We start from the raw sequence: 22756 nt of genomic DNA, 5'->3' as shown, positions 1-22756 counted from the left end.
CCACAGACCAGAGGGTGTGTGGTTTTGTGTGCTGCCTGCATCCCGTGGATGGGGCTTTGCTTGTTTGTGCGGACCGGTTGCTGGCATGCCGCGGCCTGGTACTGGTCCACGGACCGGGGGTTGGGGACCCCTGGCCTAAAACGCTAACATATACAGAAGAGACAAACATATTAATTTGGGTCATTTAATCCAAATGCCAGGTAAAGAAACCATCATAAGTAACTAACTTCAATCCTAAAAACATGCTTTGCAGTTCAGAAATATGTTTTGCAGCAAATCTAATAATTCATTTGTGCTCACTAGCCAATTTAATGACAATGGCACTCAGATAATGGCCATATTCTATGACTACTCCCATTCCAGGAGCATGTTACAAAAAGGAAATGAACATCCTTCCCATTTTACTACTGTTTCATGACATACATTATCAAACTATTTGGGCCCAAATCACATGCAGAACACGTCAATTGTGACATAATTGTCTGCAGGGAGACCTGCTGGGAGGGAAGGAATATCTTGGGATAACATTTCCACACTGTGTAAGCTGCAATCTTATGTTAAAAATGCAATAAACTAAATAAGCATGAATTGGTTATCCATTGTTTATGGGTAGGAAAAGGCAACATGTATTTTGCACAAACATGTGAATAATGCACAGAAATTCAAAACTGATCCTAGGTCCAACATGGCTGATAGTGTAGGCAGGATTTGGGAAGGAGGGTCAGAAAAAGAAAGGCCTAGGCACTCTTTCACACTAAAAACTGCCAGAGGAGTTACAAGTTTCTTTTGAGTTTCAGAACTTTACCAGGGAATCACAATAAATATCTATGTCAGCATACCGTTTATCATACTACAGATAGTCCTTGACTTACAACAGTTCATTTAATGACTGTTCAAAATTACAACAGCACTGAAAGAAGTGATTTATGATCATTTTTCACACTTATGACCTTTGTAGCAGCCCCATGATCATGTGATCAAAATTCAGATGCTTGGCAATTGGTTCATACTTATGATGTTGCTGTGTCCCAAGGTCATGTGGTCATCTTTTGCAACCTTCTGACAAGCAAAGTCAATGGGGAAGCCAGATTCACTTAATAACCATGTTACTAACTTATCAACTGCAGTCATTCATTTAACAACTATGGCAAGAGAGATCGTAAAATGGGGCAAAACTCACTTGACAAATGTCTCATTTAACAACAGAAATTTTGGACTCAATTGTGGTCGTAAGTCGAGGACAACCGTAAGCACCTTAAGTCTTCCCCATCTCCTTTGCTACTACATTTGCTACCATCTAACACTTTGTATTTGAATGAAAGGTGAAGTTCTGATAGACTTCCAACATATGATTTCAAGTTTTAAGAAAACCAAGTCCTATACCAGAGCTAAAAAGCACCAGCTAGAAACATTAATCAAAAGTTCATGCTACTGATTGTGCAAACACGGTTGCAAAGGCCTTCCTGCTACCTCTCCCCCAAATCTCTTCCTTTCCTAAGTTTCACAGTTTTCCGCAGAGTAGTTACTTTCCACTGCATCATCTCTCTCTCTCCCTCCCTCCCTCCCTCCCTCTCTCTCTCTCTCTCCTTCTGTTCCCTCCCAGTAAGCATTTACCTTATTTGACTTCACCAGTCACAACTCAGGAGAAATGGAGACTTCTGTCACAATCAATTTTGCTTTGTCTTCCTGCACTGCCCAGAAACATCACTCCCCAAAGCAAAAAGGTATACCACAGAATTTATACCACCACAAGAGCAGCAACTTTAAATTTTAAAGGAATTATGCTGCTAAATATAGTTACTGTCACAACAGATTAACATCCTAGAACAGGGGTGTCAAACTGGCGACCCATGGGCCGGTTGCATCATGCAGAGGCTGCACCTACCCCAGCTCCAGCAATGTGAAAAAAGTCACGATACATCACGACACGTCACGTGACGAGTTTGACACCCGTGTCGTTGAAGAACATTATTACGTGGCTTCAGAGAGGAAAACGCCTCATGTTAATAACCTTGTATCAGCTGTCCCATAGAGGACAGTCATAGTTGCAGTAAATAAATATACTGTATCTGCCCTAAAATATTCCTTCATCTCTCTATCCTGGCATCTTCAGGAGTAAGAGTCTCCACATTCAGTAGTGTTTCCTACACGATGTCTTAATTCTTCGATCTAGGCTCCCCTTCACAAGGCACTCTCTTCAGTCAAGGGTTTGAATGCTTAAGATGTGCCAGTATGCTTTGAAAGTTGAGTGTCCTCTGTTGTCATCACAATTTGAATTATGAAAAACAAAAGATCAAGAACTATTTCTCATAACAGCAGGGGGGGGGAAATACAAATTTAAGCAATACTTCCAAGACTAAAAACAACCAAATAAAACAGGCTTTTGAATTTTTCAAGAACAAGTACTATGATTTGATAGAAAAAAAAAAGAGCAGGTGGATGTCTGTTAACCGGACGATAAAATAGACAATCATTTTAAAAAGCATTAACGGACAAACAAGAGAGGAAGGAAAATGGTTAGATGTTTTAAAAAATGAAGATGGCAGGCATGGTTCCGAGACTGCAGATTTACAAGGATCAGTCCCACCTAGGTGACAAGTTCTTAGGACTACCTTTCAAACAGCTGAAAGAATTTGCCTTCTATTTTGGAGAATATATTGTCAGTTATTAGTCATATCTGTCTTTATTCTTCCTAAAATAAATGATCACTCACATTCAGCTGACAAAGCAACAGCTTTTGCACCTTCCACTCCTGCCTCAGCACACTTCCATTTGGACCTAGCAACTAACTTTTCCCAACTTTCTATCATTGCTCTTAGGAGGGCCTCCCAAAAACACAAGCCAACTGAACCCCAGACAGGTCAACCAGCTGCCCTGAAAACGTGCATTCCCACCAACCTTCCATATGCAAGCAGCAATGTGGGTGCAGCTGACCTGTCAGAGACACAATCTGCCCTCCGGCTGTAGCTGGAAATCGGAAGACTGTCTGTTGTGCCTGCTGCAGCTGTCCAGGTATGCCTACGACCGCCGCCTGGCCCTGCTGGCCGGAGAGGGCCAGCGAGTGCGGCTGTAACTGAGTGAGAGGAATGGTAGGGGTCCCAGGAGGGAGTGGAGCACCTGCTGGAAGGAGGGAGAAAAAAAGGCTTTTTATCAGGGCCAGATGTTTTTAAAATCTCCTTCATTCCCTCTTGGATTCTTGTTAATCTCTCCTCCTAAATTATTATCATATGCAGCCTTCTTCCAATCTTATGCCTTCAGTTGGGTTGTGACTATGAGTTCGAGAATTCCGAGTGGAATTCTAGAAGACGGAATATCCAGTTGAGGGAGGCTGCTATACATCTTTCATGGGAGGAAGAGGAGGGAAGGCGCTGACCAAGCTCCATGTCCCAGTTCCAAACCCTACAATTCTCACAATCAGAAATGTCAAAGGGGGGACTTTCCATTTCCTCAAAGGAACGAGGAGGCTGGCAGCAGAGACAGCAACACCACCGTTTCCCTAAAACTTCCTGTTCTCCTGGTAGAACCTGTCCCTAGACTAGCTATTATTCTGGCCTCAGCCATACTCCTTTATGAAACAATCATATTTAAGAGAATGCAGTTTTGGCATTTCCATTCCAGCCTCTCACAAGTCAAAGAAGGGGCAAGGTCTAGCATGCTCAGTGTAATTGCAGAAGAATCAGCAGCTATCGCAAAAACGCTTCAACTGGCAAAAAAAGAAACTGACCTGACATGAGGGTAAAGCCGGTAGGTATCTGCATTAGTCCTCCAGAGGCCACTGCGCCGCTTCCAGTGGTTTTCAGCACTGTTCCGTTGGCACTGGTGACTGTACTGGGGCTGACACTGGCAGAGACTGGTGCTAAGTAGTTAGTAATGGGGAACGAGGGCCCACTGCTGACCTGCATGGATGTGGATGTTGTGGGTGCTGTCTGGATGGTGGACGTCGTCCCTGGGAGGTTGGTGACAGTGAATGCTGGCTTCAGTGAGTCCTGCAAAAGAAGCGCAAGTAGGAAGAGCCAAGCCCAAACGGAGTACACTGCCCAGAACTGAATACAGCCTTTCCCCTTCTGACTATCTGGTAGTACAGTATATCCACATCTAAAAATAAAAGATAACATGTATAGGTCAATAAGCTCTCAAAATCACCATACTATTCCACACGTGGTTGAATTCAATTCCCATGCTACTGTTTTCTCCCCATTCTAAACCATGGATTCTTCCTTAATATTTCACAATGGTTGAGTCTCATCAGCAGTCTAAGTAGCTTACCAAACACTTTCTTGAGGAGGCAACAAAGGCCTAAGCAACATACTTATTCAGTCTGCTTAGGCAGGCCAAACGTACACTAATTCTAAGCCCCAATGGCAGCAAGGACTTTGACCAGGGAATTATTTCTTAAAATTTCACTTGGACATGCTTCCTGTAACTTGTCCATGATTCTATCATATATCCTGTCTTCTAGGAATAACATAGATTGTGTCTTTCTATATTATCCACTTCAGAATTGGCAAATGTTCTCATATCCATTTTGAATATTTTTTTTGTCAAGGCTAAACTTACCCATTTCTCTCAATCTCTGGTCAAAGAATCATATTTCTGGTCTTTTGAGAATATTTATTGTCCTTCTCTTAAATCTCTTTCAGGTTGTCTGAATCCTTCTTAAATTATGGTATGCAGCACTCAAGATTTACCTGGTGCAGGTCTCTTCGATGATGCAATCTTTTCATTTCTGTCTCTCAATATCTTGCCCTAATCCCTTCACAGTTAACTAGTATTCTGCTGCTACAATCATTCACACAACCCTGATTACATGATACCTATTCTTTAAATCCTTATACTAACTTCCTATATGTTCTACTTCACTTCCAAGTTACTTGCTCAGCTTTTATATGATATTCACATTTTCAAACCCAGAAAACTCTGAGATTTTCATAACTATTGATTTGGTTTACTCCAATGATTTGGTTTACTCCACTCCTAAGATTAACAACAAATCTGCTTTCTGTAGAACCAAAGTTTAGTCTTCAAATTTATGCTTTTTTGCTCTGAGTTTCATGTCATTAATTCATATTGGTCAATATGTAATGCACAAACTGAATGCAAAGAAATTAAAAGGACAATGTTGCTTTTTTGCCATCAGTGCTTTTCCATAAAAATCTAATAAGATTAGATTTTGTAATAATATGAACAAATGCATCTCAATGCACATAATGCCATTCACCTTCAGTATTTGAGATTGCTCAGTTTTTGTTCATTAATAAGCCAAAACATGCAATATTTCAAACTGAGGATTGTTTGTACTCACTATCTTGGATGATACTACTAGTTTTCCTGGAAGAGAGGTCTGGAGAATAATTTGAAGGGCTATCTCTCCAAGTACTCAGAGAAAGTTTTTGTTTTTGTTTTATAAAAATACAAAGCTATCCATTTTATCAGCTCATTTGAATGGGAGTTGTTTTGCTACAAATAGCTTATCACTTACTATAACTAAATTTTGTCTAGAAGCAAGGAAGCAACTGTCTAATGCAGTGTTATCTTTAATTCTCTGTCAATTAGTTGTTTAAGTTTGTGAATGTCTGTTAATTGATTGGTAAATTTACTGAGAAGCTTTTTGTGACTAGATCCATAAACTGAACTGACTATAAATTCCCATTGTTAAGTTCCATGCTATAAAGAGTCATGAATAGTCATGGCACTATACAAATATGCAACTCTACAGAATGGACATTTTTAATCTTCAAATTTTATCTCTAAGAGATAGCTTTCCCAGAGATATCAGGTTCAGGTAGCATGACCTCTGAGTTACACATCCCATGAGGCCATAATGTAATGTTGATTTAGCATTTCATGTGATCTGAGCCATTCTGGCTATGATTATAAGGCTTGGTACTATATATGAATTCGGGAAACTATAGCCTATTCAAAAACCAAAGCTTAAGCAAACCATAGCATAAAACGTGAACCATGCTATTGTGCTTTAGAGAATACTAAGTCACATGCTAGATCTTCCAGGATTTGCAGAACAACTCTTAAGTGGGACAGAGAGGCCACTGAGTACTCTGGAAACTCTCTGGATCTATTGGATGCTTGAGATACACTCTTTAAACTCTGGCAGCCCTGGTGGTGCAGTGGTTAGAATGCAGCATTGCAGACAAACTGCCCACAGTCTGGGGTTTGATCCTGATGGGGTTCAAGGTTGGCTCAGCCTTCCATCCTTCTGAGGTCAGCAAAATGAGGACCCAGATTGTGGAAGTCAATATACAAATGCATTGTAAATCATCCAATGAATCCTGTAAAGTGGTATATAAGTCTAGGTTCTATTGCTAACTGCTATTGCTATACAGGTCCCATCCTGTGAGATCCTGGGCAGCAATTAATCTTAGCTGGATTAGGAAGTGATCTGATCAAAGTAAATGGGTAAAAGTAATGCCCTCCATATTCAGATAAACCGAGATCTAGCATGTGACCACATGGATGTGCTGGATTAGAAATCACTTGGAACAAGCCACCTTTATCATAGAGACAGTGAATTCTATGGCTCTCCCAGATCTACACTTAAGTTGTTCAATACCAAAAATTATGGTTACTCAAACCTGGAATCCAGATCAAAGAGACCAGAGAATGAGCCAACCAGAAAGATAATGATAATGATGATAAATTTTAAAATGGAGATATTTAGATCATGTCACATCCTACTACAGACTTGATGGCCTCAATGGCCTCTTCCAAATCTGTGGTTCTAAACAGATATAAAGATTAAATTATATATTTAATTACATTTCTTTCAAAATCTAATTAAATGTATAATTTTAAAAAGTAGGGACTGCCAAGCTACTATCTGTATGGAAATGGACCATTGGAAGGGCAGTGATGTTTCCATACAGCAAAGACTGGACAGAGAGGCACAGTGCACCAGTGTTTTCTTTGTACTCAAAATGCATTAAGTTTCCCCTCTCTGCAAGTTTGATTGCTTAGTGTTCTAGGTTCAATTTTCAACTGCCTTATAACAATATTCTCAAAAGAAGTATCTGACAAGTCCCCATATGAGTAAAAATAACCATCTGCTTACATGAGAAATACAATGGGCTAATTCTGAGTGAAGGCCAGTTCTGTCTGTTTGTTTTATTTATTTACCTAAAACATTTATATAGCTACCCATCTTCTAACTGACTCTGGGCAGCTCCCAATCAAACGTTTTGATGCTTCAGGACAGAGTTCCAGGCACTTGGAATCAAGCATATTTCACTTGCATAGTCCTCTCCTGGATTAGTCTCTTGATAAAAAGTTCTTTTAAAAAACATTTTTTGGGAAAAAAGTATACATACGGTAATTATGTTTTTACGGGCTATTAAACCAGAGAAAATGCTGTCTTCTGTGGTTAGAATAGCTATTTCTGTTTGAATTCTGTAGTTTGCAATATCTTAACATGTCTGGGGAGGGTTAATGTCTTGTCATTAATGTTGTCAGTGTTCTTGCTGCTGCCAGCCTCCCCCCTGCCCCCCCCCCAACTCCCAGCACTACTATGTAGATTCAGCCGGCAGGCACTCCCATGTGCTTCTCCAGGCTCCTGACCTGACACACTGCCAAAAACAAGGAATTCACAGCTCAACTAACATCTAAAAAAGGAAAGGCAGACAACAAATCCAGAACACCCTTCCTGCTGCATAGAGGCGGGGGAAGGCGGGATGGGGAGAGACGGGGAGAGCCAGCCAGCAATTGCCTACCCCTCCGCTCCTCTCCAGTTCTGGCACCAAGAACTGTGTAGATGGAATTAGGATGAGTTTGTGATAATGGTGCCACAGTTCAGCAAATTAACTTTCCATTATCTCAGCTGCAGCCTCCTTCTCATTGCAGAGGACAGACCTATTGTTAAGGAGAAAGCCAGACCAGCCACATGACAAGGCCCCTTGCTTTCGTAACCTGAGGGATCACAGGATTTCTCCTAGCCCTAGGCAGGATGCATCTAACTTAGATCTGACAATGGGTCTGCTGGACCTGGAGAGTATAGTATAGTAAATTGTACTTTCTTAGTAAATTTTATTTTCTTAGCACTAGAAAAATATATCTCCTATAAAACAGAGAGACCCTGAACAAGCCAAAGTACATAGTATTTATACAGGCTTCCACCAATTTGCTTTGGACCCTAGTTGTCCTCTCTATCTCCTTCTCCATCCTGCCATGTCTGCTCATTATCTATTAGCAGTTTTTCAATCATCAGCACCTTCTTATCAGCAATTGAACTAACAGCAATTGGACTTCCTTTTTAACTAAATATCAAGTATAGTTACACTGTGACAGCTGTCTTGTTCTTTACATTCTATTCATCCCTTACATTCCTTTGGCTTTAGAAAGTTCTCTCCCCTAGAACCATCCATTCTGATCTAGTCCTAACTGGCTTGAACCAAGCTGGTTGAGTGAATATGGAGACAAAGCTGGAATGGTGAGTATATAAAGAATAACAGAACTGCAGAAAAGATACAAAAGTAAATGTTATAAGTTCAATGACAATAACTATCAATTGGCACAACCAATCTAGGGATGAAAGTCGGGTTATTCAAGATTTATCTCAATTCCAATGTCATGTGAAGGACCCTTGAGTTGAGTTTTCTAACTGATAACAGAACTAACAGTGGGTTTAGGAGTTGTTGGGTGGTTTTTTGTTTTGGTCTTCTGGACATTCAGTTCAACCTCTATGTCAACCTGTGTTGACATAGGCACCACAATGCTCTATAAGTTTGAAATTCCCAATGAAGTGGAACTATAGACCTTTTCTAGTATTTTAGGATTAATGTCTAAAAGCCTGCTGCAAGTCTGCAATACCCCCATTCCACTCCAAAGTCCTGCCCTACTGATTCCCTCTTACCTTCGGTGTATTTCCCTCAATCAAAGGTTTTATGAGTTATTAAAATTCTCAAAGTTCTTTCCCTTGCAAGGTAGAGGAGACCAGCTTCCCAAATGTAATACCTCATTGCTAGTTAGATTCTTCTTATGTGCACATCAGAGGTGATATATCTGAGAACATATGTTCCTTTCTAGCCAGATGGTACAGCTACAGTATATACATTTCCCATTCTGCAGACAAAAAAATATTCTGGGCTGAATAGTTTGCAAGTGCAACCTGGCTCTTCACCATCTCTACCTGTGGTAATTTTGGACCTAGAGGAGAGCTATTACTGTATATGGAGGTTATCATGTTTGCTTACATCATTTATTATATTATCATACATTTACAGTATATATTAACATATTATAGTGTATTATATTATTATATATTTATTACATGGGTAATAAATGGTGCCGGCTCTATGGCACATCAACACCATTACTCCATGAACTCCACTGGCTGCCGGTGTGTTTCCAGGTGCAATTCAATGTGCTTGCTGTCACCTTTAAAGCCCTACATGGCTTGGGACCAGGTTACCTGAGGGACCGTCTTTTTCCAAGAGTTTCTACCTGTTTAGATTGGGCATGCTGCAGATCCCATCAGCCGAAGAGTGTCAATTGGCAGGAACTAGGACTTTTTCTGCTGTAGCCCCTGCCTTATAGAATATTCTCCCCTCGGAAATTAGAATGGCCCCAACCCGGTTTGCCTCTTGCAAAACTTTAAAAACTTGGCTATATACACAGGCCTGGGGCTTGTAATGTGTTAAGCGTCCACTTATTTGGCTTAACTATTAGTTGAAAATCATCATGGTTGCTCTTTGTACTTATTTATTTTATGAATGTTTTTATTCTTTTAATGTTTTTAATTGTTTTATAATTTTAGAATGGTAAGCCACACAGAGTCATCTGGCTGAGTCTCAGCTGTAGAAATTGGATGAATGAGTGAGTGAGTGAGTGAATGAATGAATGAATGAATGAATGAATGAATGAATGAATGAATGGACTGTAGCATGTCTCCAGTGCTGTGCAGACAAAAAGATTCATTAAATGAACATAATACTTGGGATCTAGGGGTTGGAAGAGAGTTATTTATGTTTGTTAAATTGTCTGATCCATATAATTCTAAATTTTCATAACATACTTTACGGCCAATTTGAAGTTTTTTACAAGGTTAGTAGTTTATATCCTTCCCTCCTCTTCTATGCAAATGATATAGTTACCTGAAATTATATATTATAGATATATTATGCATGTAATCTGTGATTAGGGCACTATTAGTTCTTTCCAGGGACTCCTACACCTCATAGGTATCATTTAAGTTAGGGTCACCTGGCATTCCTTATCCTCCACTTCTACAAATCCTTTCATCATTCAAACACAGAGCAACAGTACTGACCCATGTCAAATAGGTTACAGTAGCCTCTTGATATAGAATAGAGAATTCCCCATGGGTATTATTATGAAAATGTAATTTATGAGTTGAGAAAGAACCTTGGATTACTTCTTTGGAAATAATCTAGAGATGCTGCTATAGGTATAAATGGTCTGTTAGATACTGTCCTATGCTGGTCTGACAGTTATACTGATAATTTGTTGCACAACTAGCAACCACAGAGGTTTGCTTGCTTAGCAATCACTTGGCAGGCTATTAAGATTATAGATGGAAAAGACATCTAGACTCCATCCTTTCCCAATGGTTCAGCAATTTATGAAAAAAAAACACAACAATTTGCCAGCTTGGTGACTTTGGGTCATTCACTCTCTTTCAGCCCAATCCACCTTACAGGGTTGAGGTTGTGGGGAAAATAGGAGGAGGAAGGAGTACTAGGTATGTTCACTACCTTGAGTTACTTATAAAGTAATAAAAGGCAGGATAAAAAAATTCTAATAAATAGCTTGCATGATAAGAAGTTAGCAGATTAAAGCAAATAACTTAAAGACCAAAAGTAGCAATAATTACTAAGAATAAAATTAGACGCAGAATTATAACGATATTGCTTGATCATTGAGTTTGTTTTAAGGCAATTCCAGGATCTGTGGTGGTAGGCGTTGGTCACTATGCAAATGAAAATACGGGAGATATAAAATGGCCTGTTTTGCACCAACGGAAGGAGTTCCTACTTTTTTGCACCAGTCTCTTGAGCAGAACCAAATACCAGGTTGGATGGAGTGCACTGGGTTAATTGAGGGGTACAGGCTGGGCTGTGAAATTCTGGCGAGTATACATTAAAAAAAACCCCCCGAAGTTCATGACTTCCCAGCAGGGAGGTACAAGCTTCAAGGTACATAGCATCTAGTGGCAAGGCCCTATCAAATAAACAGATCCATTATTTGCCTTGATGGCTACATGAATGTGAGAGCATCTGGCAATTTGTTCTCATATTCTACCCAATTTAATCCCATTTCAGTACACGATTTGGCTAATTGAGTCTTTATACAGTCATCTGATCTCTCCATCAATTCACTAGAAACTGGGTAATAAGAAGTGTAGAGCTTCTTTTTGGTCCCCAAAGCCTTGGGTATGTTTTTTTAAGTGGCCAGCAAACTGTAGAACACCCACTCTTATTATGGAGGAACAGCCATATTGTGGAATAATCTCTTTTGTTAAGTACTTTACTATTGCTATTTCATTGGCCATAGAAGTAGGAAAGGCTTCAGGCCATTTTGAAAAGGTGGGGTCATGTCAGTCATCTACCGTTATATGAGAAGTTCCTTCGTATAGGTACTTTACTTCAACGTTTCTAAGCCTTATCAGGTATGTAGGTGTCCCTTCACGACGACTGTCGTGAATCTCTCCCACATCCGACTTAAGACGTGTATGGGGTGTCGACAGCTGGTGAACGACACGTTGAACAAACTCTGTGTGGTTGTACATAAAAATGCAGTGCAATCCTCCCTTTGCCCAGATGATCACAAGAGCAGAGAAGCTGGACAAGGTTCTAAAGAAATATGGGGGAGGGGGCATGAGCAACCCATTAAATGCCATCAGAAGGTGGAGCCCCCAAGTGTTTCCAAGCAGTGTCTTCAGGAAACAGAAGGAATGGTCCCTGAAAAAGGACAGACTGGAGAAGAAAAGGCCAAAATTTCCACAGCAAAAAGAGTGAGAGGGGAAACAAAAAAACTAGAAACAGCAGCATAATCCAAATTGTTACCTTATGCTAAAGATGGGATGTCCCTGTCAGCCCAGCAAGAGGAAACAGAAATTTCAGGAGGGAAGCCACAGCTTATTAACAAAGGGGTATCCAGAAAAGGGAAATCCCTTTGTATCCAAATCTGACCAAATATCAAAAGCATATTGGAGTTAGTACTATAGATAGCCACTGAAAAACCTGCTGCTAGGGTGTAAATACAAGTTAGAGCAACAAGCTTTGTAATCTTAGCAGACATAATTGTGGCAATAGAATGAGCCTCTATCACAAAGGCTTTGTGACAACAGAGTAGTCAGAGCACCATCAACCATCCTCATAAAAAAGATGACCCATAGCTCCCAGTGAGGTGATGTAATGGGACTTCAATGAGGTCAAGACCAGAAGTAGGAACAGTGCTTACTACTGCCCCACAATCAGAAGGAAAGTCGTCAGGAGGGAGCAGTATTTAAAGTCTGATAGAGCTTGAGAGTCACATTAGCAACAGAAGTTTCTCATACTGAGTAAAAACTGAGCAGAGATATATTGGGTATTTTGAGAAAGCAGCAAATTTCTATGGCTTGTGGTACTAGCAAGGTCATGGGATGGTCCAAAAGAATATCTTGAGCACACTCCAGTTAAAGGGCAGCAGCTGCTACCAATTGGAAACACTATGGGCATCCAGCTGCTACCAGATCAGGTTTCAAAGAATAGTAAGCCACAGGCCATTGCCCAGGACCCATAAGCTGAACTAGTACTCCTGAGGCAATGCCCTGCTAAGCATGGCAAGAGCGCAAAAAGATTTAGAATAGCTATGGAGGGTATATGCTGGTGCAGTTGACAGACTTTGCTTCAAGATAATGAAAGAAGAATTCTCTTCCTCAAACCAAGAAACAAGATTCGGAATCATGGTCAATTTGAACCAATGGAGACAGGGTGGAAAAATTAGAGATCCATGTAACATTCCTTTAAAAAAAAATATCCTGGACTTATTTCTTGGTTGTAGGAATTTTCATAATAGGATATGGCCAAGAAAACAAAACTGGAGTAAAGACTTAGAAACCTTGTGTCCATGTCCAACCAAAAACATCAGCAGGGCTAAGCAGCCCTTGCCACCAAACACAGAAAAATATCCTATACATATACTGAAGAAACAAGGAATCCCAGAGGGGAGAGAAAGTGCTCAGAACAGGAGGCAAAATTTGATCAACAAAGTAGGCCTATCAACCAAGCCCTGCAGGAGATGACTGCAAGTGAATTGACAGTTCTTCTAAGTAAAAGCAAAAAGGTACTGAGAAGTAGAATGAAAGGGAAGTAAGCAGAATTCCAATCAACCACAGAAAAGAAGCAAAAATGGGATATAAGCAGTGGTGGGATTCAAATATGTTCTCTGTGTGGATGCCGCTTCCAGAAGTCTATTCTGGGCCTGGGCAACAAAAAAATTAGCTACCAGTTCTGCCGAAGTGGTGCAAACAGCTGAATCCCACCACTGGATATAAGTGAGAATCGTAGCTGGGTTTGAGACAGTCAGGATGCAATGAAACAACATATTCATTGATAAGACACAAATTCTGAACAAAACAATAAATAGGACAGATGTTTTCCCATTCAGGCTTCTTGACAGGGAAGTTAGGTGTACTGCAAAGAGATCCAGTAGAGACAAGTGTTCCCTTTTCTAGCAAAACCTTATCCTCCTCCATTTTAGTGGAGAGTTAACACAGATACTCCTCAACTTACAACCACAACTGTGCCTAGAATTTCTGTTGCTAAGCAAGACAATTGTTAAGTGAGTTTTGCTCCATTTTACAACCTTTCTTGCCACAGTTGTTAAATGAATCACTGTAGTTGTTAAGTGAATTATTTTGTTAAGCGAATCTGTCTTTCCCCACTGACCTTGCTTATCGGAAGCCAGCGGGAAAGGTTACACGTGCTGATCACATGATTCTGGGACAGTGCAACCATCGTAACTACATGCCAGCTGCCAAGTATCCAAATTTTGATCATGTCCCTACGGGGGTGTTGCAATGGTGATAAGTGTGAAAACTGGTCATAAGTCACTTTTTTCAGTGCCGGCTGTAACTTCAAATGGTTACTAAACCAATGGTTGTAAGTGAAGGGCTACCTGTGTAGCAAAACAGAGGGTGGCCTCCCAGACTTCACACAAATTCTCACCAGCTGTGCTGAGAGAAACAAGCCTGCATCTACAGAAGAAGATGCCCTTGAAGAATTAAGAAGGGATATTCAGAGCTTAGTCAAACTCAGATTCAAAAGGATTGTCTTACACAAAGAAGCTATGATCAAAGGGCAGAGTAAAAATAAGATCATTTGAAGTTTTAATGCTGGTAGTCCTTGATTAATGACCATTCGTTCAGTGACCATTAAACTTTCTGGCCATTACAAGCACCCCCATAGACACGTGATTGTAATTTAGGCACATGGAACCCAGCTCACAATTACAATAGTTGCAGCATCCCATTGTTGAACAATTGCCATTTGTGACCTTCCCTACCAACTTCCCACAAGCAAAGAGAATGGGAAGCCAATTGGAAAAGTTGTAAGTCACTTACTCCCTTACTTGCTACAGAATAGCAATAGCGCTTAGACTTATATACCGCTTCACAGTGCTTTACAGCCCTCTTGAAGCAGTTTACAGAGTGAGCATATTGAGGGGTTGTTAGACCCAGACGTAAAATGGTTAGAGCCTTCCTACCTTCCGACTCAGTTGGAACTCGGTGAGTCTTAACTTGAGGACCTCACTTGTCACTCAATCGGACGTCACGACGTAAGATTAGTGAAGCGGTGGTGTCGATACTGTCATACTCTTGACAGTACGTTGTCGTGGGGGAGAGAGTTAGTCGGTGTCAGTCATGGCACCATAACAACCCCCCCATACCTGGGCACATTCCATACACTCACCTGCATACTAGTGACCCACCTAAGGAAAGACTTGTCATGACTGTGGTTTGCAACTTCCTACTGGTTTCCCCATTAACAGAGACTATCAGGATTGCATCACTAATTGATGAGGTCACATGATGCCACACTTTACAAATGCATTGTGTCAGGTCTGCCATTGTAAATGCTTCAGCCTGAGCCTGCTTCACTGGCATCTTGCCATAAAATGCGAGAGGAGGGAGAATGGGAATGCGGCGGGGGGGGGAGGGATGACAGGATGACAGGAATCAGAAGTGCCAATCCAGAAATGACCAGCTCATCCAAGGACATGAGCATGAGAACAGAATGTGAAACTACACCAACGAGGCACCAAACCTAAAGCAGTTACCAAAACACCAAATTCAAATATCATTGGACACTCATGAACTGGTCACGTGGGGGAGGGCCCGGGAAATGGGGAAAAGGCAAATTTTAAGCAGGAATATTCAGATCCAGCTTTAGTAAAAGTATACCTTTCGTTACAAATGGAGTCGAGGTTTTTTTTATCCTACATGCCCAAGCTGAGACAAGCCTGACACATAGCTTAGCAACAGAAATTACTGTTGTAAAGTAAGGACTATCTAAAGAGGCAGACTATTTGTACAGAAAATCCTAACCCAGCAGTTAGTGGGAAAATAGTGGGGCAGGGGACATGAGACAAGGATGCTGGGTAGTTAGTGGATCAAAAGACAGGAAAACAAAAAGAATGTTCTTTAACTCCCTGCATAATCACAGAGGAGATGGGTAAGACCTCAGGAAGAGTCTACAGAGCAGAATGAGCTACACCAGCATCCACAAATCATTCATATAAGTGCCCATTCACAAAAAAAGTGAATGTAGAGTAAGACAAGACAAAAAATATACAGTCTTAAAAGGTTTGAGTAATTCAACTATATGTGCGTAGTCGTGTTAAGTCATGGAGGCAGCATAGAAAATTACAGTTTGTTTTCTCTTTCCTTAGAAAACTTGATTTAATTTCTCTGCACACAGTAGGTTACATCAACAAAAAGGCAGCATTTCAATCACAAGATGTTAGATTATGTTATTCTGCTTTTCACTTCATGGGACACTGTAGTTTAGGAACAAGATTGATAAATTAGAATATAACCCACAGCATAGAGGCAAAGATGATTGGATACTTACTGGCCAACTCATATTAATATTAGGAAAGCTTGACAGAATTGCTGTGTTTCACTTGGAGATGAGACCATTAAAAAGATATATCATTTATTTGAAGGATAGTTCATGTACAATGAAATCATTGCTTCAAAGCAAAGGTTTAGCTATCAGCAAATTACAAGAAAAAGAATTCAAGAAAACAATAGAAAGCAATTAAGAGAATTGTTTAAGAATGGAACGGTGTTTTAGAAAGTGGAAGATTCATAATAATAGGATAGGACAGGACAGAATAGAATAGAGCTGGAAGGAACTTTGGAGGTCTTTTAGTCCAGCCCCCAGCTCAAGAAGGAGAATCTATACCATCTCAGACAAGTGACTGTCTAGCCCAGACATGTCAAACACAAGGCCCGGGGGCCGGATACAACCCGCGAAGTGGTTTCATGTGGCCCGCGAAGCCATCCTGGAAACAGTGAGGGAACGGCCCCCGCTCCTTGGCCCTGGCCCAGGCCAGCCGGGAGCCAATGTACAATTTTGTGCTGGCCATCTTGGCACTTGCCCCAGTGGACCATACCTTGGCACTTGCCCCGGTCCCACCCTCTTCTGCCAGAGACCCTCAGATCTGTCCCACTCCTGCCCAGGCCCCCCACAGGCATCCTTGACGCGAATGATGTAGAACTGGCCATGCCCACCCAGTAGGCCACACCCACTCCATCCATGCCCACCCAGTAAGCTGCACCCACTCTGGCCACACCCACCCAGCCCCCCAAGGGCAACCGCAATGCTGATGCGGCCCTCAGTGAAATTGAGTTTGACACTCCTGGTCTAGCCTCTTCTTAAAAATCTCCAGTGATGGAGAGCCCAAGATTTCTGGAGGCAAGCTATTCTATTGGTTAGTTGTTCTCACTGTCAGGAAGTCTGTCATAATCATTAAAGGTTTTAAAGCAAAGTCTGAATACCTATATTAGGACTGTTGTAACACTAGATATGTCGCCATGCAAGGGACTAGATTATATGATCTTTGTGATATGCTTAAAATTTTAGGTCTATCACTGATCATAAACTTACTCTGAGAACTAATTTTGGTTTGTGGGTAGTGACTAGCAATTTCCCCACTTCACTGTTAGGAGTGAAGGAGAAGGATTAGTTGATTAATATAATTTTATTTTAGATAAGCTTGTTTCAGGTATTTTGATTTTGCTAAACACCACAAAAGTGAACAGTCCTATCTACCACCAGCATAAGGATCTTCTCTCTATATAAAACCAGTAGCCAATGATACTCTCCTAGCATGTCCATATGTATAATTCCCCCCTCACTTCAAAACAACTCAATGATCAGCATACAAAGTTTCCACACTCTCAAAACAATTATACTGTTGCAAACAGCTCCTACATTGGTACAGCTAATAAGAATGGGATGCATCAGCATGATAGTATGGAGATGAAGGAGGGAACAAATATAGAAATATCGTTTTCTCTCAACAGAAAAGCTAACGCTGGTAGCATCTCACACAAGTGAATTAGGTCTTGGGAAGGAAAACAGTCATCTCAACTTTTGCCGATACAGAGTTAGAAACAGGAGATGAGGTTTCTAAATGTGGAGGGTTTATCTATGTTTTCTATAAGAAATACACTTTGTTATGCCCTCCAACAAATCTAGCAGGAGACAATTCCAGTATTTTTACTTCTGGCACTATCACGCCTCAGGCAATTCTAAGGTAAACAGTCCAAGTTGGCCAAGATTATTAAGGAGTCTCATTTTGCTATGCAATAAATTCTATTCTCCTTACTATAAAAATATCAGTTCTGTTACACAGGTATATGGAGAACTTACCCTTTATAAAAGTATACTATATTTCTAATTTCTCTCTATTATGGAGAAATGTTTTTAAAGAGGGCAATGCTAGCTCTCAAGCAAAGGAGAAACCCACCTTCAGAATTTCAATAACCAGTGAGCTCTTTTTCTCCCTACGATCAATTGCACCCAAATTCTATTAAGCCGTAACATTCCCTTCTCAGTCCAGTAATATTTACCACTTTTTCTATTCATAATTACCTAAAATTCAAAAACATTCAAATGTAGTTCAACACATCTGAGAATAGGCACATTATATATGAATATAAAGAACTAAGGTGGAAGTTTTTAAGAAGACACTGGACAACCATTTGTCTGAAATGGTATAGGGTGTCCTGCCTGAGCAGGGGGTTGGACTAGAAGACCTCCAACTTTTTTTTAATAATAATAATAATAATAATAATAATAATAATAATAATAATAATAATTATTATTATTATTATTATTATTATTATTATTATTATTATTATTATTCCTAGATTTCCTTGCTTATCTTTTAACTTTCTGGGTTTTAAAGACTGATAAATCAATGCTGTTGAATAACCACTCCCATCATCATTAGCATGACCAGCAATGAGGGACAATAAATTTGTATCTTAACAATATGAAAAAAGCCCTATTATCCACGCTAATCTAAAACAGGTATATTGACAATGACAGAAAGGATATGCTATCATATTCTTATCCCCCAATCCAATCAACCTGCAAGTTAGTTTTTAAGTTTCCCTTTCATTTTCTATTTTCTCTCTTTAGTTTCTATACTGTAGCAGGCACTGCCTGTTGTCAAATTGCAAACTTTGGTTCCTATGCTGTTTTGTGTGCCAGAATATACTTAGCTGAAAAATGTTTCCAAGGGAAGTGGTACACTCTTGCCCAATTAGTTGATTCTGGAGAGAGGGGCCAGGCTCATAATGACGTAAGCTAAGATAAAATCCTATCACCTATTCTTAGAAGGAACATGGATATTCCTCATTCCGGTTTAAGCTATTACATCTATGTTTCTAATAGCCCACTATCTCCAAGGGGAGTTATGCACCATCCAGACATATTGCAAGTAACACACATCATCTTTTTACAAATTTTCTTTGCTAATCCCAGATTGCTCCTTCCTCAGAAGGCATGGCCTGTTTGATGCTTCTACAAATTGACTCTTTACCCCCACCTTCGTCCCCAAATCATGGCTGATGATGGTGAAAAGGGATGGAACCTATGAATAATACCTGCAAGTTGTTTCTTCTCAGAAGCCTCCCCCAATACTGAGCCTTCCTGTTGGTCTATAAAATCTATAACCATCTTTTAGTAGAACCAAAATTTGACCACAAATCATCTCTCATGTTCATAGTAGAGTATCAATTAAAAAACATATTAAATGTAAGTCTAAGGTTATAGGTTCTAACTGATAAGAACCTAAGAATTCTGTTTAAAAAGTGTCATAGACCAGGAGGAAAATAGATTTTTGGACCTATCATGTCTGCTCCAAAACTGTGTTGATCTGACACAGAGGCTGAAAGAGTTCAAGCTGTGGTATTACAATATGGAGATGGGAAAGAAAAAAATCTTAAATATGCAAATTTGGCAACACATCAAAGTAGGTAGGTAGGTAGGCAGGTAGGTAGGTATCCATTTTCTAAAATGCTGGTTTGGGCTTTGAATAAACATAGAGAGAATTGGGACATTGGGGAAGGAGACTTTAATGCTGTGCTTCAAGGACAAACAGAAGAATTACGTTGCTGCTAACCCCCCTGCAAATAATGCACCAATAGCAAAATCACCCCTAAAAAAATAATCTGCAGTAATTATTCATACCTGTATTCTCCATACTTAAAAAAGTGTGTAAGACATTATATGATGTCCAGTTGGAGAAGCCCAAAAATGAAGTTTATGTTTACTCAACATAGGGGTCTCCCCTGAACAGTCACAAGAGGCAATATAGGGCTGGTTTTTAGAGGAATAATTTGCTTAATACAACTGCCGACTGTCTCAAGCTAAGGCAGACAGCTGTGTGGGATCTGAAAAAGCTATTACAAAAGTTTCATTTCCTATCTCCTGCCTACATGCTTACCAAGAATAAGAAAAGATTTTAAGGTTTAAAGAGAAGGATGGTGGCTTGGGGCAAAGCATTCTGAAGTTCCTGGGTTCCAGTCTGCTAAGTTCCTCTGCTAACAGTCAGGTAGTCGGCCATGAGAGTGACCTGTACATAGAGAGCTGTGCTGGCAACAGCAATAAAGATTGGGAAAGAGGCTCAAACTCGGAAGCAATAGCAAAGAACATAGAATTCATCATGTGGGATCAGGCAAAAGGCTGCCTCTTTAGCCCGCAAAGTGAGATAACATTAGTAGGCTTGGGCTAGATCAGGGATGTCAAACTGCCGGCCTCGGGCCAGATGCGTCATGCCGAAACCGCACCCACCCCATTGCCAGCAATGGAAAAAAAAGTTGCGATACGTCGTGACATGTCATGTGACTTTGCGAGTTTGACTGGTGACCCCATCTAGTAGAAACTCAATCGTTTGTTGAAACACTGTTTCTAAATGTCTCGATTAAATTGGTCATACTTCTGTGGACTACAAAATTCCGACCATAACTTCTTTTTGTGAATATTGAAAACAGGTAGAACCCTCTATTGTTTTGTTGACGAGAGGGGACGGTTCTGTCCGTCCATAACAGAGGGAGAGAGACTCTCTCTCCCTCCCTCACACACACTACCACGTACACAATGTCCCCTGGGTCCCCCACTTCTCTACTAATGCTCCAGCTGCTGTGAAGAAAGTAAAGAGTTAAGCTAGCTGAGTATTTGGCTGGATACTCCAAGAGAAAGAAGGAATAGTCTGTTCAGCCAAGTGTTTCAATTCCCTCTGTCCTCCCTGCCCCCTTCTTCCAAAACAGCACCAAGCAAGAGACAGCTGCAGCTTATAAGGAATGTGAGGGGCCCAGCCAGGGACTCCAGGGAAGGAAACCAGGCCTTATATGGCCATGGAGGCAGAATCCAATTTTTATCAATGAGCAGGAGCACAGAGACGCCCAGGCAGAGATAACCAAAAATCAGAGCTGCTCCAGGAGGTCCTAGCAGGAAAGCAAAGAGCACCTGTCACATTCTGCCCAGCCCAGCCACCCAGCGCCTGCTGCCATTAGAGGAAGGCAAGACACAGGCTGTTCCCATCTCACTTCGGCAGATATCCAGCGCATCTACTCTGGTCCCAGGGAAGGTGGTGGGGGAAGGGAGAAGAGCCTCCTCCCAGGAGAAGTAACACTAGATAAGTCTGAGCAATCAAAGCACTCTCAGTCAGCTTCAGCCTTTCTCCCTGCCAAATTTTACTGAAGCTGGATAACATGTGCACAGAGAGAATTGCTGGGGATCAGGGGGTGCTGCTGCTCCCCAAATCAAAGCCCAACAGCAGAATCCAAGTCCTAATAGCTCCTAATTATTGCATGACCCAGAGCATCCCATTTTTTTCCCTTCTAAAGTTAAGTTATGGGAATTAACTCTTACACTGCTAGACGTCAGTACTCTTGCTGCAAAATGCAGTGAAGGAAACAGTCTGGCCTTTGCAGTTAAACTGGTAATATATAGGTTTACTGCATTAAAAACACATGCAGATGGCAATAATGCTAGCAGTTCTTTCTCTCTCCAAAGACTGACAAGATAAGGTAGAAATTCAGGATACCTTTGTTTCTCCACTGCTGTCAGACTCAGACACCTGATATGTAAGGTCCGTTTCCTCAAAGCCCGTAGCACTCATGCGCTGATCGCTGGTTGGGTCCGACCGAGGAGGGGAGTCAGGAGAATTCAAGCATGTCTGGATCAGTGCCTTCCCCGTCTCGCTGGTGATCATTGGCTGCAGTTTCCGTGTGGCAAAAGTGTAGACGTGGCCTGTCTCACTGGCCACAAGTAGCAACACTTGAGTACCCGTAAGGGTGGAAAGTTCATAGGCCTGAGGTAACAAAAAAAAGAAAAAAAGAAGATAGTGAAGAAAACCCACAGTCAGGAACAGATTCTGAAAAATGTCACTAGTAAGAAGAGGAAGTACAACTAGATTCATCTCACAACAGGACATGAGATACCCTTTTGAGTTGATTATGGATTAGGTAAGCCATAATGCAGTTTGGCATTCAAGAAGCCACAGTTAAAACAAACCATGGCTGAGAATATACATGATTTTAACCAACATGGACATCTCTTAAGTTTCATTCCACAATACTTAAAAAAATAATACTAAATGACTATATGAGGATCTACTGCTAGTGTTCGTGTGATTCTGGATAAATTACAGCTTTCCTAGTGTATTGCTATGCTAGGTGCAGCAGTAGTTGACCTTGGATGGATGTCAGAAACCTAAGCAGAGTCAAACCTAGTTACTATGTGGATGAAAGACCATATATAAAGAAAATGCAGAGCTAAAGACTAGATTGGGAAGTTAAACAGTAGCAAGAACCTGGAGAATGATGACTACAAACCACTCCTGTTTTACTGCCAAGAAAATTATATGGAAATCTCCATGTAGCTACTTAATAGCTTACCTTGGCTCAAGGAGGCTTATTTTCATTTAAAACAGCAAGCTCTTTGAGGTGCAATAGAGACATGAAAACAATAAAAAATTATAGACCTTATGGTTCAGGAGGTATACAACTGCTTATATACTACTTCTCACTATTCTGCAATTATGAGCAGAAAGTTGCAGTAGTATCATTCACAAGCATAGTTCCTTCCATTTGCAATTAGAAAATGCCATTCCAACAATTATAGGTTTATATATAGGTAGTCCTTGATTTACAACCACAATTGGGATCAGAATTTCAGCCATAAGTCAATATGGTTATAAGTTGAATCATTGTGCGACGGGACTT

The 22756-nt window shown here is 40.7% G+C and overlaps 1 protein-coding gene across 1 annotated transcript in view; it reads right to left on the bottom strand.

Annotated features, from left to right (window-relative positions):
- The window catches only part of SRF (serum response factor), a 34700-nt gene extending 12941 nt beyond the window's left edge, over positions 1-21759 (bottom strand). The window contains exons 1-2 of the mRNA XM_015816416.1: positions 21577-21759; positions 3725-3986 (exon numbers count right to left, since the gene is read on the bottom strand). Of these exons, the coding sequence (XP_015671902.1) occupies positions 3725-3986; positions 21577-21744 (430 nt within the window). The 5' untranslated portion in view covers positions 21745-21759. The remainder of the gene's footprint in view (positions 1-3724; positions 3987-21576) is intronic.
- Between the last annotated feature and the right edge of the window lie 997 nt (positions 21760-22756).

The sequence above is a fragment of the Protobothrops mucrosquamatus genome, unplaced genomic scaffold (genome assembly GCF_001527695.2).
Source record: "Protobothrops mucrosquamatus isolate PMUCROS unplaced genomic scaffold, P.Mucros_1.0 scaffold448, whole genome shotgun sequence".
Lineage (NCBI taxonomy): Eukaryota > Metazoa > Chordata > Lepidosauria > Squamata > Viperidae > Protobothrops > Protobothrops mucrosquamatus.
The sequence above is the reverse complement of the archived record's forward strand: the minus strand, read 5'-3'. Positions and strand labels throughout refer to the sequence as shown.